This window comes from Schistocerca serialis, chromosome 4, assembly GCF_023864345.2.
Source record: "Schistocerca serialis cubense isolate TAMUIC-IGC-003099 chromosome 4, iqSchSeri2.2, whole genome shotgun sequence".
Lineage (NCBI taxonomy): Eukaryota > Metazoa > Arthropoda > Insecta > Orthoptera > Acrididae > Schistocerca > Schistocerca serialis.
Window position 1 is genome coordinate 861,464,652 of NC_064641.1, and position 20,156 is coordinate 861,484,807.

The window sequence follows — 20,156 nt, forward strand, 5'->3', positions numbered from 1 at the left end:
GCGCACAGTTTGAGTCGTAACACGACGTCCTGTGGCTGCACGAAAAGCATTATTCAACATGGTGGCGTTGCTGTCAGGTTTCCTTCGAGCCATAATCCGTAGGTAGCGGTCATCCACTTCAGTAGTAGGCCTTGGGCGGCCTGAGCGAGGCATGTCATCGACAGTTCCTGTCTCGCTGTATCTCCTGCATGTCCGAGCTACATCGCTTCGGTTCACTCCGAGACGCCTGGACACCTCCCTTGTTGAGAGCCGATCCTGGCACAAAGTAACAATGCGGAAGCGACCGAACCGCGGTATTGACCGTCTAGGCGTGGTTGAACTACAGACAACACGAGCCGTGTACTCCCGTGTTGGTGTAATGACTGAAACTGATCGGCTGTCGGAACCCCTCCTTGTAATAGGCGCTACTCTTGCATGGTTGTTTACGTCTTTGGGCGGGTTTAGTGACATCTATGAACAAAGGCACTGTGTCTGTGATACAATATCCACAGTCAACGTCTATTTTCAGGAGTTCTGGGAACTGGGGTGATGCAAAACTTTTTTTGGTTTGTGTAAAACGAATGTGTGAAAAAGCCAGATTAAATGAATTCGCACTGGTGGCAACGTGGAGACTGGCGGAAGGAAGACAGAAGGATCCGTAGGTGAATGACGGCGAAGATCACGAGGGTAATGAATAACCAACAGAAGTCCAAGGTGTAGCCAACTGTTCTAAACATATATCACAAACCAAGGCATAATCCAGATCTCAGAACATAACACAGGCAAGGTCAAAATACTCTGCTATTGAGTGGAGCGATACTCAGGCTTCAGGAACTAGCGAGAAACTACGATACTGCAGTGCCTGCTTCGTTAAGAAGAAGGATGCAGTATTCCTTCAGACATTGATGTATGTCCGAAGAAATTGCAGTATCGTATTTATCCGTCAATAACAGGCAAAGACTTCCAATTAATATGTGTTCCCCTACACAGAAATTACATAATGTGTGCACTGGAAGGTTATTTCTATTTTGAACTGCAATTTCCTTAACCTTTAATACAAAGGGAGTGGAAGGACTTGACCCATACAGTGACCATTACATTTCAGCATATTTATTTGCATCATAGGTAAATCATTAAGAGAATTACAATCGTAAACCAGATAATAATTTCTTTAAGAAACGCCATTCAGGCAAACTTTACAAACTGCTTGTTATATAAATCCACAAATGAATTAATCTTTTTGAAAACATTTAAGAACCCGCCAATCAGGCCAATTTTACAAACTGCTTGTTATATGAAACCACAAGCGAATTAATCTCTTTGCAAATATTTAAAAAATCCGCCACTCGGGCCAGGTAAAACATTTAAAACAAACTTTACATCAAATAACCAGGCAATCAATTATTATTTCCACATATATTGAATAGCATTCCCCCCCCCCCCCCCCCTCCCCGGGCGAGATATTACCAAACAACTTTACAGGGTTATAGACAGTTTGATCAGTAATAGCCCAATTATTTCCCCATCAAAGTTGACATACGCCACTAAGGCTGAATTGCACAGCAATTTTAAAAATCTGTTTCAGTTAAGACACATTCTTCTAGAAATACCTCAAAATTCTGAAGACAAATATTTAAAACATTTAACCTGGGCAACCTTGCAGAGCCACCACAAGCTTTAAAAAACTGCAGCTTGTGCAATAACTGAGGCCCGAGATTGTGAGGCCATAGCTTGCCCACGAACAGTGGAGGCGACTGGGTACTTATCTTCGAATTAAGATGTGGACTTCGTTTGTACTTCCACACCGTTCAGAACACCGAAATCGGAACCAAACAGGACACGCGAGCTCAGGCAAAGCCCACCGCCTGTACGCCCACTAGTAATTTAAAAGGGGAGGCTCTGCACTTTGGTTGTCTACTGCTTCCGATCTCTGAAACATAAATCAGAAGCGACAACAGGGAACCAAACAAACCTTCCTTCACCTTAATACTCAAACTTATACAGAAAACTACCTAGTAATTTAAAAGGGGGAGGCTCTGCACTTTGGTTGTCTACTGCTTCCGATCTCTGAAACATAAATCAGAAGCGACAACAGGGAACAAAACAAACCATCCTTCACCTTAATACTCAAACTTATACAGAAAACTACTTCGATAAAATTGACAATAGTAAAACTAATTTCATCCCTTTAAGCAGAACCACATACACTAATGACGCAAACTAAACTGGCTCATTAAAACCCAAGCATCACGTGGAGCACCTTATGTGGGCCTGTAAGGTACCACACAGCAATCTTTAGACACAGAATATAGATCGCTCGGTAAGGCTGTGTACACGTATCAATTTTTTTTTTTTTTTTTTTTTTGACACTTGCCAGCTGAAGTACGAACAATACTATTAAGGAGCGAAGCACACAATAAGAGCCATGAAATATCACATCACAGTCCTTGCTGCCTCAAGAGCAATCATCCTTATATTTCACTAATCGTTGGTAGGACTTGAATTACTTAACTTGATGCCAGCTGCTGGATCGATGTGGCGAAGACGCCAGACGCTGCTTAGTCCGATAGTAACAGCGTGTTCCTTCACGGAAGCGAGCACATGCATGGCTTCATGAGGTTGCCAAGAAGCCACAGCGCCGGCCTGCTGTTACTGACCCCAGTAGGATCAAGCGCCGACTGCCGCCCGTACTCAGGCACACCGTGCTCGCTGCCGTCTCTCCAACGTCTCGGCAATACGCGCACTTCGCGTTCTGTACCCAACGTTGTTCTCCCCCATCCACTATTTTTATCCTTTATTATTATTTCAATACCTTACACAAAAGGTGGGCCGGCAGCGGCAATATTACGTCGCTCTTCGGCCATAGATAGAACAAATAGACACAAGCAAGACACAGAAAAACAAAACATAATGGTGGACAAAAAACAGTAGACACTTGAGTAAAAAACACGGAGCCGTTCACAGGCGGAGCACAATAAAAAATAACGTTCAGCAATTGGACGCACACACATAGAACTGATGGCGACGATCTCCGGCGCGTGAATGCTCACTTGACGTGTGCGAGTCCGGGAACCTGCCAAAAGGGGAAAAGGTGGGGGAGGAAGGAGAGGGGAGTGTGTAGATGCCAGTGGCAGTGGAGATGGGAGGGGGAGGAAATAAGGTACGGGGTAGTGGAAGCCTGGGGGGAGGAGTGGGGGAGGCCCCTTCCACTCAGTACTGCCCCGCTATGTCCTGAGCCGGCCCAGGCTCCAAAGACAGTGCCTAAGCCAAAGATACCCCTGGCGCCACTCCTGCCATGGCTCATGTACGAGAGCAGTTTGTAATGCAGGGATGAAGACATGTGGGAGTCTGGGTCTGGCTGTGAGTCGTGCACAGATAGCCAAAGTGGTTAACGTGACCGATAGTGTAAAGCGGGAAAGCCTGTCTCGAGCCCCGGCCGGCACAAATCTTCATTTTCGTCATTTCCTTCTACAGCTGATGGTCGTTCGTATTAGCATCTGCCAGCAAATTTCATGTATACCGAGAAGCTGTGCAATCGCTGGGCTGCAGTCGTCAGATGGAAACGCCACCTGTTGTGCTTGCCGCAGCATCTGTAGTCTGGAGTAGAGTATCTCAATATCTCTGACATTATCTCCCTGTCGATACTCGGGCTGGGCAGAGAAACCAAATCACTCTCAGAGACTAAAAACCATGTATCGACTCTTTTCAAATGTAATCCGAGAATGTAATGTATAATGCAAGTAAAAAGTAAAAAGTTTAAAAACAATTTGGAATGAGCTTAAGGCAGTATTTATAGATTTGGATCTTCAATGCATTATATGAAAACCTTATTAACGTGCAACAGGAAAATGATCATATGGTGACATGGTATCATTATTACTCTGATGGAAGTGGGATGTGTAAAACCATGAAGCTCCAGCCCGATATTTATCAGGCTTTGTGGAGTTGTCAATAACGCAACTGATATTAAATGATTAACATTTGACTCCATTTGTAGCTGACGCTTATCAACATTACTGTGTATTCGTGTGACAATGAAGCAAATTGTGTCCGAATGTTGTGATCGTGGGGTTTCTATTCTGTCATTCTGCGCAACGGATTAATCTGAGATGTACCCATTACCCTGTGGCTCCTGCAAGATGCAATATCCACCCCCACCCTGCTACAGAAGTCAGACAGACGCTCCTAACGTTCTAAAGAGAAATGCCTGAAAAACTTTCAGCAATAAATATCTTCTGGAGTCGTCCGCTGTAAGGAAATGACACAAAAATTCACAAAATTTCTTACGTAGCTAGTGGGATACTTGGGTACTGGAGTAGTGCTAGTTAGTGTAAGAAAATCATGAAACTAACGAAAATTATTATTTATTTTGCTAGAATTCTGAGAAATCACAATGGCGCTTTTAGTTATGAATTGAACAAGTTATATCCTGGTTCTTTTCGGAATGTGAAGTTATCTCTCAAGTATAGGATTCGCTAATGAAATTTCTATACAAAGTTTAAGACTGTTATTGACTTGGCAGAATGGCTGACAGCCGCGCCTACTCAACTTGAATAATTATACGTTAGAATGTTGCTAGGTATGGTCAAGGCTGTCGCTTATGAAATGCAGTGAAGTGTACTGTTGTGGAGGAAATATGGGGCTCACAATAGCTGTAGCGCACAATACCATAAGCTGCGATGACTGCTGTCTGTGCTGCTCGTTGCTGACAAATAAGATAACTCTCGTTCTATCTGGATTGACCTTTGCCAATCAAACTCTCCCTACGCCTTGATGAAGTCAAGGATTCCTATTCGCCCCTAGTCTAACTATTGGTGTCGTACACTGGTCAGATAACCAGTCCACCACGATGCCACAAAAAATTCGCTCACAGGTGTTTAACTATAACTCTGTCCGTTCACACTGCACAATAAGTGTGGTGGCCAACACAGTGAACAACACTTGATCGCAAGGGCTCAATATAGAGTCACACTTCGATTCGCTCTCGACAGAGGTGCTCTCCCAGTGAAGTACTGAGGAGAGACTTGTTCCTCACTCTTTGAGTACACGCTCTCGTTACGTGTTCTCGCTCCAAGAGCGACAATGGAACGGCTCCTCTCCATGCCAGATGTGGAAGTAGCTTACAAAACGCTTGTTCGTCCGATTCTTGAGTATTGCTCATCAGTATGGGACCCTTGCCAGGTTGGATTAATAGAAGAGATAGACATGATCCAGCGAAAAGCAGCGCGATTCGTCATGGGGACATTTAGTCAGCGCGAGAGCGTTACGGAGATGCTGAACAAGCTCCAGTGGCGGACACTTCAAGAAAGGCGTTACGCAATACGGAGAGGTTTATTATCGAAATTACGAGAGCACATTCCGGGAAGAGATGGGCAACATATTACTACCGCCCACATATATCTCGCGTAATGATCACAACGAAAAGATCCGAGAAATTAGAGCAAATACGGAGACTTACAAGCAGTCGTTCTTCCCACGCACAATTCGTGAATGGAACAGGGAAGGGGGGATCAGATAGTGGTACAATAAGTACCCTCCGCCACACACCGTAAGGTGGCTCGCGGAGTATAGATGTAGATGTAGATGTAGAAGGGGTAAATCTTTCGGTGTCTTCCATTGCTCCTTCAGCTCAAGGCGTCAGAAATATCGTCTGCCAATCAGCATTGCTCTTCTAAAACAGGAGAATGACGTTTCGTTTAAGGCGAACCAATCAGGAAACCTGTAGTATCGGCGTTTGGCGTTTGCTATCTCCTTGTGAAAATCTCTGAAACTGCATGCTATGTGTAAAGAATGCATAGGCTGGCCACTCCCACACAATGTAGCGGAATTTGCTTTTAAGCCGCACACAGGATCGTTCCTCCTTTCACTCGGGCACCCACTGTCCGCTCCACAGGTGGTCACCTCGGCGTTTGATGTTGACTCGTCCTCTGAAGGGACCAGCGTCCCGTTGTGCGGTTCCCTCCTGACCTAAAAACTCCTGTGACCGTCATGTGTGGAATGTATGTGTGTACGTCAGCCTCGAGTATTTCAACCCCGGTGGGCTTACTTGTTATTTACATATCGTTTACATGGATTCATACAACATTGACTTTATCTTATCGAGTTTGGGTTCGAATGAAGCGTCTTGATGTGCGGAATATGATTGTGAGGGCGGAATATGTAAGCAATGAAGGTCAGGACACCATGACGTCTTACAACGTCATCTCCATGCCTCAAACATTTGCTATATCAGTTCATTCGAATTGCTGGCTGGAAGCTAGTATGAGAGTATTCATCTCTGCCCATCACGTACCAGAAACTCTCAATGGATGACAAATCAGAGAACCAGGAAGGCCACTCAAGGAGGGGTACATACTGCAAGCGTTTGTGATCTGAACTGCAGCGTGGGGTCCTGCAGTATCCTGCTGGAATATACTATTTCGTATGCCGGTCGTGAAAGGTATGATAACAGGATTTGCCATTGCTGACACATACTGGTCAACTCTCAGCCTCTCATGGCCAAGTTATCAAATCAGTCATATTCAGTAGTGCCCCACACTGTGAACCAACGAGTTGGAGAGAACTGAGAATCACATCTCCCTGCATCACGACATCTAAAGACAAGCTGGCTTCGATTTGACTGCCAATACCACAAAATGCTACTCAGTGTCTGAACTGCCTGATCAAAGCATCTGGACGTCTGTATATTACGCGTGATTGACCTTTAGGTTTCATGAGAGGCGGGCCCACCACTATAAAAGGAAGAGGAAAGTGTTCTATTGTGAGTAGAGAGTGGGTCGGACCGGAGAGCTCAGTGACTTCAAATGTGGATCAGTCAGTGGATGTAGTCTGAGTCACAGATCCACCAGGGACATCTCAGCCCTCCTAAAGCTGCCCAAGACGACAGTTGGTGATATGACTGGGAAGTCGAAATGAGAAAGGCCAACCACAGGCAGATATCATGTACTGATGGACAGGGTCCCTGAAGCCTTGCAGAGGATGGTTGTAACAAATCGCATGAAATTAGTGGAAAGAATCAATCTTGAGCTCCTAAGCGCTACCAACAGTCCAGCTAGCACAATTACTGTGCACTGGAAGTTAAAAAGAATCGGGTATAATAGTCGAGCAACTCCTCGTAAGCCACACATTTCTAAGAGTGACGCCAGTGGACAGTGAATGACTGGGGCCGAGTAACTTAGAGTGATGAATCATCCTAAATCCTGTGTCAATCCGATGGAAGGGTTTGAGTTTGGTGAAAGTCCTGAGATTGTTTCCTGCCATCATATGTAGTGCCAACAGCGAAATATGGAGAGGGTAATGTTACCGTATGGCTGTGTTTTTTCTTGTTTAGCATGTCGTCCCCTTCTTGTACTTAAAAAAGGCTAAATGCGTGTAAGGTGAAAGAATAAATGGAGGTCAGTTTCGCACCTTACATAAGAATTTTATACATCGTAACAGGAAGGTGAATTTGACAGCTAACTTACTTCAGCGGTAATGAGCAGATTTGTCTATAAGTATGTAATGCAAAAGAGATGACACTCAATCGACGGTATTGACACACCACTCCTATGTAATGCTTGTCAATGAGCAGAAGGTGAAACAAGCAGCGAAAGGAAGCGTTTTGTGTGGAAGCCAGCACGGGCAGACGCAGAGGCCGCACCCCAGGAGGCATTACAGAAAGCTCTTAAGGGGGTGCGTCCCACAGCGAGAATCAGCGACCGGGCAGGTGATACACACTACAGGAATAATAATGGTTTACTAGAAGTAGGACAGAAAGAAAGTTTAGAAAACTGCGTTTCGGCATTCCAAATGGATACAAATAAAACCAGTGACGCATTCTATCATGTGACCTGCAAGTGGTTCACACGTGATAGACACACGTATCTTCTTAGGCGTCTGGAGCAGGCACAAAACGTCGAATTGGCGGAAACGCACCGGGAAGGAGTAAAGTGCCGAGATTTTGACGCAGTTTAATGGCAGGACCCTTGTGATTGGTAGAGAGAGTTTCCACAAAATAAGAGGAATGATTCTATTGGTCGAAAAAAGTCGTGACATGGAGAACGAAAGAACCCAGGTAGGGAGAGAGTTCGGCTACGGGAAAGATGAGAGCGAAATTTTCGGGGTCTCTCCTCTGAACTGGTGTCAAGTGCATTCACAGCAGATGACCTCCAGCTAGAAATTAGCTGTAGCATCGTTGAGCTTCAACTGTGGAGAAACGAACCAGCCACTTAGTTAATTGTTCTTGCGAGAACTAAGAGACTATTATAATATGCACGCTGCTCCAGCCATGTGCGTGTATATCGCCATAGTCTGAGACTAGGGATGAGTTCCTGTTTCTCGCATGTCGAGAAATATAGGGGAGTTTCTGCTGGAAAATTCAGCAACGGTTTAATTATTTTTATAGTAATTTCAGTGGGCGACAGCAGCCGAGCAGACGACAACTCATCGCAGCTAAGGTAAATAAACCATGCAGAGGTGTAAACTAGTTGGTTCACCAGCTTGCGTCCACTGTAAACTCGAGCGACCTTGGGTAATCTTTTGCTCAACTTATCACAAAACTAACCATCCTCTGTAGACTTGATTCTGATCCTAAAAATAGTACCTATCTTTGAACCGGAATCGGATGATTTATCGCAGTACTGGCCAACATCATCACGTAATCGGAAGAATAATTTTGTAAAGAAACTGCTGGTTAAAAGGTAATATTGTTGTGTTTAGGATTAGTTCACTGCCAGAGGCCGAGATGCGTCATTTTGACAACTGTCTTAACATTGTCACATTGTAAACTTTGTAAAAGCGTGTATTTCCGTGATAAAATTTCAATATTAAACAATATCATTACAGCTTACGCAGTTGTGTTCAGTCATAGAATAAGAAACCACCTAACCATAACCTTACATGCGGAAGGGTAAGAACACATTTTACAGGATCGTGTACTCCGTGCAGTAGAGGGACTGTTGGAAACCGCGATTGTATCAGCATGACGACGCACCCTGTCATAATGCAGTGTCTGTGATGCAATGGTTTGTGGACAACAGTTTTATAGACCAAGATAGGTTTAAAAACATAAATTCTTGTCCTGTTGAGAATGGGCTTTCTCATCATGATGCTCAGCTAGTTTCAGTATGTGACACAGCTCCATTCAGTAATTCAAAACTACCCTCCAAAGTTGTGCATTCAATTAATGACTCAACAATTAGAAATTTCACAGAAAATCTTCAGCAGTTAGACTGGGATGAGGTGTACAAGGAACCCGATGCTAATTTAAAATGCAAATTTAACTTATTTCATTATACACTTGTAAGAGAATTTGAAAACTGTTTCCCCAAGAAAGTAATTAAATATAATTATAAGAAACTATGCAAAAACCCTTGGCTTACTAAAGGAATAAAAATATCTTGTAACCACAAAAGGGAACTGTATCTAACAACAAGAAAGAGTAATAAGCCAGAAACATCCAAATATTATAAAAACTACTGTGCTACATTTAGAAAGGTTATTAAAAAGTCCAGAAACATGTGCATCATGTCTGAGATTAATACCTCTGATAACAAAATCAAAACAATTTGTAATATTATTAAAAGGGAGATAGGACAACCAAGAGTACAGGATGACGGCATCATCATTAAAGCGAATGTAAACTTGATAAACAACAAGCCGGAAGTCGAAAACATTTTGAATAATCATTTTTTAAATGTTGTAGAGAAAATAGGATCTAAATGTTCATTAGAAGAAGCTAGGCAGTTAATGGAAGAGGCCTTACCCACACCATTTGATACAATTGAAATTCCACCCACATTTCCATCTGAAATTAGGAAGATAGTAAACTCTCTCAAGAATAAAAGCTCACATGGGATTGATGGCATTTCCAGCACGACAATAAAAGCTTGTTCCCAAGAAATAAGTGGGATTCTTAGCCACATATGTAATAGCTCTCTGAAGCAGGGTATTTTCCCAGATAGACTGAAGTTTGCCATTGTTATACCACTGCATAAAAAAGGGGATACGCCTGATGTCAACAACTACTGCCCAATCTCTCTTCTGACTGCCTTATCCAAAATTCTTGAAAAAGTAATGTATCGTAGAGTAGCTTCACACCTTTGTAAAAATAAAGTTTTAACAAGATGTCAGTTTGGTTTCCAGAAGGGTTTTTCAACGGAAAATGCTATATATACTTTCACTAATGAAATATTAAATGCTCTGAGTAACCGGAAGTCACCTGTTGGGATTTTTTGTGATCTATCAAAGGCTTTTGATTGTGTAAATCGTGGAATACTGTGGTATGAATGGGACAGTGCTCAAATGGTTTAAATCATACCTAACTGGAAGAGTGCAGAAAGTTGAAATAAACAGTTCGCATAATATGCAAAAAACTGGTGATTTCTCAAACTGGGGAACAATCAAGAATGGGGTGCCGCAAGGTTCGGTCTTGGGTTCTCTGCTGTTCTTAATATATATTAGTGACTTGCCATTCTATATTCATGAAGATGCAAAGCTGGTACTTTTTGCCGATGATACAAGTATAGCTATCACACCAGACAGACAAGAATTAACTGGTGAAATTGTAAACGATGTTTTTCAGAAAACCATTAAGTGGTTCTCTGCAAATGGGCTCTCAATAAACTTTGACAAAACACAGTATATACAGTTACAAACAGTAAATGGAATGACCCCATTAATAAATATAGACTTCGATCAGAAATCGGTAGCTAAGGTAGAATATTCAAAATTTCTAGGTGGGGTTGAACTGGAAAAAACACACTGAGGATCTGCTGAAACGTTTGAGTTCAGCTACTTATGCTATTAGGGTCATTGCAAATTTTGGCGATATTCATCTGAGTAAATTAGCTTACCACGCCTATTTTCATTCTCCGCTTTCGTATGGCATCATATACTGGGGTAACTCATCATTGAGTAAAAGAGTATTCATTGCACAAAAGCGTGTAATCAGAATAATTGCTGGAGCTCATCCAAGATCATCCTGCAGACACTTATTTAAAGAGCTAGAAATCTTCACTGTAGCCTCACAATATATATAATCACTTATGAAATTTTTTATTAACAATCAGAACGAATTCAAAAGTAATAGCAGTGTACATGGCTACAACACTAGGAAAAGGATGATCTTCACTACTCAAGGTTAAATCTAACTTTGGCTCAGAACGGAGTAAATTATGCTGCCACAAAAGTCTTTGGTCACTTACCTAATAGCATCAAAAGTCTGACAGATAGCCATATAGCATATAAAAGGAAATTAAAACAATTTCTTAATGGCAACTCCTTCTACTCATTAGATGAATTTTTGGATATAGTAAGTGGGTAATTTCCCAACCTCCACATAAAAAAAAAAATATTGAGTGTCATGTAATATTTTGTGTAATGTAATATCTTGTATAGACACCTTTTATTAACCTGGCACGTTCCACATCATTACGAAGTGTCGTATTCATGATCTATGGAACAAGTACTAATCTAATCTGAAATGGATTGGCCTGCCTTCAGGCTGACGTGAAATCACTGGAACGCCTTTGGGATGAGTTCAGACGTCGATTTCGCTGCACAACCCGAAGTGTAACATCACTAGCTTCTCTGGTTACGGCTGTTGAGGAATAATGGGCTGCCATTCCTCCAGAGATTCAGACACCTCACTGAGAGTGTAGCCAACAGATCTCAAGCTGTCATACGCGCGAAGGGTGGACACACGCCATACTAATGGCTACTAACAGGTGTCCAGATACTACTGGTGTGCCAATGTAGTTAACTATGACACCTTGCAGATCGCCGTCCTCTGTGTAATGGGGTCAACAGAAAATTATGTATGGCAATTCGAGATGTCAGCCTAGCTTCCAGTAATGTGTACCCAGTGGTTCGTGGTGACACACTCCGGAATTTCATCTTTTAATTCACATGTACTACAGGCATGGAAAGACCAGAGTTGAGCCGTGCGTGGCTCGCCGTTACACCACTTGTTATTTTCCACCCTGTTTTAACATTTCTGCATCTCACCACGTTGATTTAAATTACTGGCGTTACTGAGTTGCTGTTTGCCTGACCATCACCGGCGCTGGTAGCGCGTATCGATATATCCCCTGTGTGACAGGCTTTTTGCTCGGTTGCTATGACTTCCCGGTTGTGATCTGTCGTGGAGTCAGTCGGAAAGTGCGAGGAGGAGAGTTCACGGCGGCGTTTCTGGTCGTGAGTTGGGCCCAGTCAGTCAGCTGCAACGCGTGTGGAGCGCAGCCCGGCACAGCCAGTCTCCGGCTTGCAGCAGCAGTGGACATCGCCCGCCAGACCGTTGCCGCCACGCATCACTTAAGCCTGGCCTGACTTTTGGTGGATTGTTGGTCGGTCGGTTGGTCTGAGGACATCTCTGTGCAGCGTGGTCGACTGGGCCCGCTGGCAGTCTCTCTGTACTGTCGGAGTCTGTCTGGAGCTGTCCGATCGGTACGAGCATCGTCGCTCGCCGACCCAGGACGTGAAGGTTGAGTGGTTTTGAGCATTACGTTGTTGGTTCCGGCGTTGCTGTTGTGGAGGTTTTCCTGTGAGCAACAACGAGTGAAATGTTCGAGATGGCCGCCGTCAGGTGGAATTGATCAAATTAATTCATCCGTAGTCAAGTGCACCAGCGGAATTTTCTGCCTTGTGGCCGTTGGTGTTCTGGTTACCTGCCCTGGCCACTAACGTAAATTCAGGCAGTGTTCATTTTGCGTGAAGTTAAACGTATTATCTTGTTTCGTAGTTAAGTGAACCAGCGGAATTTTCTGTCTTGTGGCCGTTAGTGTTCTGGTTACCTGCCTTGGCCACTAACGTAAATTCAGGCAGTGTTCATTTTGCGTGAAGTTAAACGTATTATCTTGTTTCGTAGTTAGGTGAACCAGCGGAATTTTCTGTCTTGTGGCCGTTAGTGTTCTGGTTATCTGCCCTGGCCGCTAACGTAGTTTTTAGATAGTGTTTTTTCCTGACCTGTTGTGTGCCATGTCTTTTCAAAACTGAACTTATTCTAAAGCATCTGTTTGGAGGCCTTCAGCCGCGAAGCAAATTTAATTCTTTCAAAAGCGTATTTGTGAACCAAATGATAATAAATTACAATTGTGAAATGAATCCGATCGGAACTCCCTTGGTCCTTTCCACAATCCTAATTACCTGTGAGCCGTGCGTGATTTAGCGGGCGTATCCGCTGAGGTAAAATTCAGTCATGGTGTTCACGATGTAATGATTTACGTTTCAATCAGTGTTTTATGGCATTATGAATGTGTACATGGAGAGAGGAACGGATCCAACTCTGAACAAGTCGATCATATACTACGGAGAAATTAACAACAGAGGTGACGGGACTCACGGGGGCGTGGTCGCCTGTGCTGGTGTGGAGCTGTGGTGGGCGTGGCGCGCTGCCCCCACCAGCAGCCGCAGCGTGGTCGCCGCTCTGGACAGCATGGCCGGCTCGTGTCCTCTCAGTCAGGCTCCTCCACAAATCTGTAACAAGGGGCAGCCGTCTGCAGGAAAGCCGACTTAAAGACTCAAGCGATACATGCGGTCATAAGAACTGCCAGGCTGAGAGGAGCTCCAAGTGCAAAATTTGTGTACAGGCTGTATCACTATTAGTAGTGAAACCTAACGTGGGTGAGAGTATACGACACACCTGTCGAAGCAAAAAGCTTCTAACAAACATAGGGCCGCAAGCAAGACGTTTCGGATCTATTTGTGAATATGTTGTTAAGATCTCCCACTGACTTTAGTATCAAGTGCCCTACTGAGCAAAACTGCATCTGAAACGTAAACTCTTCGAAGTACCCATGTAATTGTGCTTAAATTTCACCCAAGGCCTACATCAACAAGAAATACACTACTGCTCATTAAAATTGCTACACCAAGAAGAAATGCAGATGATAAACGGGTATTTATTGGACAAATATATTACACTAGAACTGACATGTGACTACATTTTCACGTAATTTGGGTGCACAGATCCTGAGAAATCAGTACGCAGAACAACCACCTCTGCCCGTAATAACAGCCTTGATACGCCTGGGCATTGAGTCAAACAGAGCTTGGATGGCGTTTACAAGTACAGCTGCCCATGCAGCTTCAACACGATACCACAACTCATCAAGAGTAGTGACTGAAGTATTGTGACGAGCCAGTTGCTCGGCCACCATTGACAAGACGTTTTCAATTGGTGACAGATCTGGAGAATGTGCTGGCCAGGGCAGCAGTCGAACATTTTATGTATCCAGAATGGCCCATACCCGACCTGCAACATGTGGTCGTGCATTATCCTGCTGAAATGTTGGGTTTCGCGGGGATCGAATGAAGGGTAGAGCCACACATATGAAATGTAACGTCCACTGTTCAAAGTGCTGTCAGTGCGAACAAGAGGTGACCGAGACGTGTAACAAATGGCACCCCATACCATCACGTCCGGTGATATGCCAATATGCCGATGTCGAATACACGCTTCCAACGTGCGTTCACCGCGATGTCGCGAAACATGGATGCGACCATCGTGATGCTGTAAACAGAACCAGGATTCATCCGAAAGAGTGACGTTTTGCCATTCGTGCACCCAGGTTCGTCGTTGAATACACCATCGCAGGCGCTCCAGTCTGTGATGCAGCGTCAAGGGTAACCGCAGCCATGGTCTCCGAGCTGATAGTCCATGCTGCTGCAAACGTCATCGAACCGTTCGTGCAGATTGTTGTTGTCTTGCAAACGTCCCCATCTGTTGACTCAGGGATCGAGACGTGGCTGCACGATCCGTTATAGCCATGCGGATAAGATGCATATCATCTGGACTGCTAGTGATACGAGGCCGTTGGGATCCAGCACAGCGTTCCGTATTACCCTCCTGAACCCATCGATTCCATATTCTGCTAAGGATCGCGACCAACGCGAGCAGCAATGTCGCGATACGATAAACCGCAATCGCGATAGGCTACAATCCGACCTTTATCAAAGACGGAAACGTGATGGAAAGCATTTCTCCTCCTTATAGGTGGCATCACTACAACGTTTCACCAGGTAACGCCGGTCAACTGCTGTTTGTGTTTGAGAAATCGGTTGGAAACTTTCCTCATGTCAGCACGGTGTAGATGTCGCCACCGGCGCCAACCTTGTGTGAATGCTCTGAAAAGCTAATCATTTGCATATCACAGCATCTTCTTTCTGTCGGTTAAATTTCGCGTCTGTAGCACATCATCTTCGTGGTGTAGCAATTTTAATGGCCAGTAGTATACAACATTGCTTCGGCACGTTAGATGTTTCAATCTACCTCTTAAAGCAGGTTTTCCATGTATCGTCCTCACATTTTGATGCAGTGCTGCTCTCGCCTCTAAAGTAGTGAGGAATTATTTAACTTCTCCCCTCCATCCCTCTCCCCAACCCTCTCCCAAACGCTGTCAAGATTGTAAAATTCGCTGCTCCAGTTCTTCAACTGCATTAGCGCGAATGCTGTACTGTTTTGAGATGAACCCAGAGTGTAAAATCCAGAGGGCTGAGGTCAGATGACCTTACAGAGGCTCACGTTCAGGCTAAACGCGACCTACCTATCACGGACTGCACTGCTGCCTTACCTGTCGTCTTACACCAGCAGTAAAATGTGCCTGTGACCCATCATGCATGCACCATATTCCACAACGTTCCACGAGATAAGGTAGGTCATGGGTGCAATTTGAACCCAGTTGTAATCGCTAGTTTCACGGCTGTTCGTAAATCCGTAAGAGTACGAGGGGGTGGAAATCTGAACAGCACGTTGCAAGGCATCCCATATGTGCTCAATAAAGTTCGTGTCTGTGGAGCTTGGTGGCCAGCGGAAGTGTTTACACTCAGAACAATGTTCCTCGAGCCACTCTATAACAATTCTGGGCTTTGGGGTGACGCACTGTCCTGCTGGAATTGGCCAAGCCTGTCGGAATGCACAATGGACATGAACAGATGGAGGTGATCAGGCAGAGTGTCACCTGTCAGAGTCCTATCTAGACGTATCAGGGGTCCCACATCACTCCACCTGCACACGCCCCACACCATTACAGAGCATCCACCAACTTGAAAGTTCCAAAAGCCCATATCGATTATGTCTCATTGAACGGTTCGCACGCTGAAACTTTTAGATGGCCCAGCATTGTAATCTGCAGCACTTTGCGGAAGGGGTGCACTTCTGTCGTCTTGAACGATTCTCTTCAGTCGTCGTTGGTCCCGTTCTTGTATGATATTTTTCATTCAGGCCGCAGCGATGTCGGAGATTTGATGTTTAACCGGATTCCTGATATTCACGCTACGTTCGTGAAATAGTCGTACGGGAAAATCCACACTTCATTGCTACCTCGGAGTGCTGTGTTCCATCGCTCGTGCGCCGACTATAACACTTAAATATTGATAAACTGCCGGTTTAGCAGCAGTAACCGATCTAACAACTGCGCCAGATACTTGTTATCTTATAAAGGTGTTGCCGACCATAGTGCCGTATTCTGTCTGTTTACATATCTCTGTATTCGAATACCCATACCTATACCAGTTCCTTTCGCGCTTCGGTGTATATTCCAGATTTACAAGACATAGTTGCACGTAAGATGCATTGTTGAATGACAAGTGTTTTGATGACATTAGGCAGAGAAGGAAAACATGAATAAGAAGACTATTAATCAAAATATAGATAAATTTTGTGGTAAAATGAGTATTTTTATGAATAATTAATCACTAATCAATAATGCTTCATTCCTTTTTGCATTTTATCACTTGTTAATTTTCTTGCCATGGCTAGGATTAGTACTGTGAAATGTTTGTAATATTGTTGCATGATATGACTTTCTTAACATAGCGTTCCTCTCTCTTAGACTCATCCGTTACACAATTACTGATGCACCAGCATACCTTGTATTTTTGTGATGACATACTTGACTTCAGTTACTGTATTACTTTTATGATGAAACTTTTGTGTGTGATTCGTCTTAGACTAAGAATATGTTCTTCATTTTTGTTTACTGAATTTCCATAATGATTTTTGTTGGGTATGTGTAAGATAAAATATTTCCCTGCATTAGCTTTCTGACGAAAAACTTGTCATATTCATGATAATGGCTTTCACTGCATTTCTTTTCTGATGGACTATCTTTACGCTTATATGTATATCATGATACCTATAATTTTATGAGAGCTCACTTAGGAAAGCATTTACTATTAGAGGCTGCAAATGAGGTAAATGTCATGAAATAACAGAATAATGAAAAACGGGTATAGGAAGAGAGTAAGTTGAAAATGTAACAGATGTACCTAGAAATGAGACACAAATGAGAACTAAAAAATGGGAGTAGTAAAATGTGTGAGTAGGCAAGTCAAATCAAATTGCATGTATGGTATGGTTGATGAAAAATGTTGACTGCAGTCTGGAAATATCAATGAGTAGGCAGGTTGAATGATCATTATGTGATTATGATTATATGGTAATGAAATGCAGACAAACTGACATGATGTTTTTGGCAGCTAAATTGACATGAAAGGTATTATTATGTGAAAATGATTTTTGACAGGTAAATTAAGGCAAAACATATGAGACAAGTACGACGTTTCAGTGAAGGTATAATGGACATACAGCACAGAAGCTGGAAAGCTGAGCGGTACAAGACACCAGGGCAAAATATTATACAGACTGATTGAGATTTTGATTTGAAATACAATCAGTTCCCTTTCGTTTTCTCTTAAATGAACCATGATACATGTTTGTTTGTCCTTTATTTCTGGTTTATATACATCCTTGTTCTTACATTGTGTATGTTTTTCATGTATGTATTTTTGTTACCTGTGTTTCTACTTTTGTCATCTTAGAGCTGGGTAACTAAGCACTTTCTGTAAAGTAAGATCTATTATTGTGTGCACATTCGATTTTCTTGTACATTTTACGGCCATCTGTGAACATTAGAGGATGTTGATGTTTTGTCAGCTACTCCTCTTACCAACTTTGTGTTTGGCAGAGAATATTGCATAATTCACTTTGTATGTATATGATTTTTATTCACACTGATTACTGTACTGTAAAAATACTCATGTTTCGTACATATGCTTCATCTGACATTTTCATGCAATGCTCTTGTACAATTTCACATATTTCTTAGCAATAAGGACATTTTTTAAACATACAATACCTATATGCATTTCCGACACACAATGTGATCAAAAGTATCCGGACACCCCCAAAACCATACGTTTTTCATATTAGGTGCATTGTGCTGCCACCTACTGCCAGGTACTCCATATCAGCGACCTCAGTAGTCATTAGACATCGTGAGAGAGTAGAATGGGGCCCTCCGCGCAACTCACGGCCTTCGAACATTGTCAGGTGATTGGGTGTCACTTATGTCATACGTCTGTACGCGGTATTTCCACACTCCTAAACATCCCTAGGCCCACTGTTTCCGATGTGATAGTGAAGTGGAAACGTGAACGGATACGTACAGCACAAAAGCGTACAGGCCGACCTCGTCTGTCGACTGACAGAGACCGCGGACTATTGAAGAGGTTCGTAATGTGAAATAGGCAGACAGCTATCCAGACCATCACAGAGGAATTCCAAACTGCATCAATATCCACTGCAAATACTATGGTAGTTAGGCGGGAGGTGAGAAAACTTGGATTTCATGGTCGAGCGGCTGCTCATAAGCCACATTACGCCAGTAAATGCCAAACGACGCCTCTCTTGGTGTAAGGAGCGTTAACATTAGACGATTGAACAGTAGAAAAACGTTGTGTGCCGTGACGAATCACGGTACGCAATGTGGCGGTCCGATGGCAGGGTGTGGGTATGGTGAATGCCCGGTGAACAACATCTGCCAGCGTGAGTAGTGCCAGCAGTAAAATTCGGAGGCGGCACTGGTGTTATGGTGTGGTCGTGTTTTTCATGTTGTTTTGCGTAGCACTGTCACAGCACAGGCCTACATTGATGTTTTAAGCACCTTCTTGCTTCCCACTGTTAAAGAGGGTTCTGGGATGGCGATTGCATCTTTCACCACGATCGAGCACCTGTTCATAATGCACGGCCTGTGGCGGAGTGGTTACGCAACAATAACATCCCTGAAATGGACTGGCCTGCACAGAGTCCTGACCTGAATCCTATAGAACACCTTTGGGATGTTTCGGAATGCCGACTTCGTTCTAGGCCTCACCGACCAACATCGATACCTCTCCTCAGTGCAGTACTTCGTGAAGAATGGGCTGGCATTCCCCTGGAAACCTTCCAGCACCTGATTGAACGTATGCCTGTGAGAGTGGAAGCTGTCATCAAGGCTAAGCGTGGGCCAACACCATATTGATTCCAGCGTTACCGCTGGAAGACGCCATGAACCTGTAAGTCATTTTCAGCCAGATGTCCGGATACTTTTGATCACATAGTGTATTTGTTATGTATTGTATAATCACAAAGTTAGTGAAGTTCCCAAGGACTTAGCTAAGTTTTGCTCTCACATAATGGAATAGTAGTACTGAGAGCAAAGATAATTACAAGACTTCAAATGAGTACCAGAGTCATCGGTGGAAAATTTCTACCCTGCGCCTATTTGATTCAACATTTATTCCCAGTCTTCAGAGTGTGGTCATTGACGTACAGTTCAAATGGTTCAAATGACTCTGAGCACTATGGGACTTAACTTCTGAGGTCATCAGTCCCCTAGAACTTAGAACTACTTAAACCAAACTAAACTAAGGACATCACACACATCGATGCCCGAGGCAGGATTGGAACCTGCGACCGTAGCGGTCGTGTGGTTCCAGACTGTAGCGCCTAGAACCCCTCGGCCACTCCGGACGGCGACTGACAGTCAGTTGCCTTACTGAGTCAGCGTCTGATATAACTTCATCAATGATTCGAGAAATGTGGCCAGCCGAAGTGGCCGAGTGGTTCTAGGCGCTACAGTCTGGAACTGCGCGACTGTGACGGTCGCAGGTTCGAATCCTGCCTCGGGCATGGATGTGTGTGATGTCCTTAGGTTGGTTAGGTTTCAGTAGTTCTAAGTTCTAGGGGACTGATGACCTCAGCAGTTAAGTCCCATAGCGCTCAGAGCCATTTTTTTTTTCGAGAAATGTGTCAATATTGTACTAGTTCCATTCCTTTTCTTAGCCACAAAATTAATGGCAAAGACACATTAATAGTATCTTCGTTAGTGCTAAGTGATGCAACATTTTACCTTGAATTGTATTCTCATACTGGCTTCAAG

The 20,156-nt window shown here is 43.7% G+C and overlaps 1 protein-coding gene across 4 annotated transcripts in view; it reads right to left on the reverse strand.

The window, feature by feature from the left end:
• Positions 1 to 20,156, reverse strand: part of LOC126473500 (15-hydroxyprostaglandin dehydrogenase [NAD(+)]-like) — a 229,221-nt gene that overhangs the window by 138,011 nt on the left and 71,054 nt on the right. For all 4 annotated transcript variants that reach the window (XM_050100586.1, XM_050100588.1, XM_050100587.1 and 1 more), the window contains exon 2: positions 13,298 to 13,431. In XM_050100586.1, coding sequence (XP_049956543.1) covers positions 13,298 to 13,392 — 95 coding nt within the window. In that variant the 5' untranslated portion in view covers positions 13,393 to 13,431. The remainder of the gene's footprint in view (positions 1 to 13,297; positions 13,432 to 20,156) is intronic.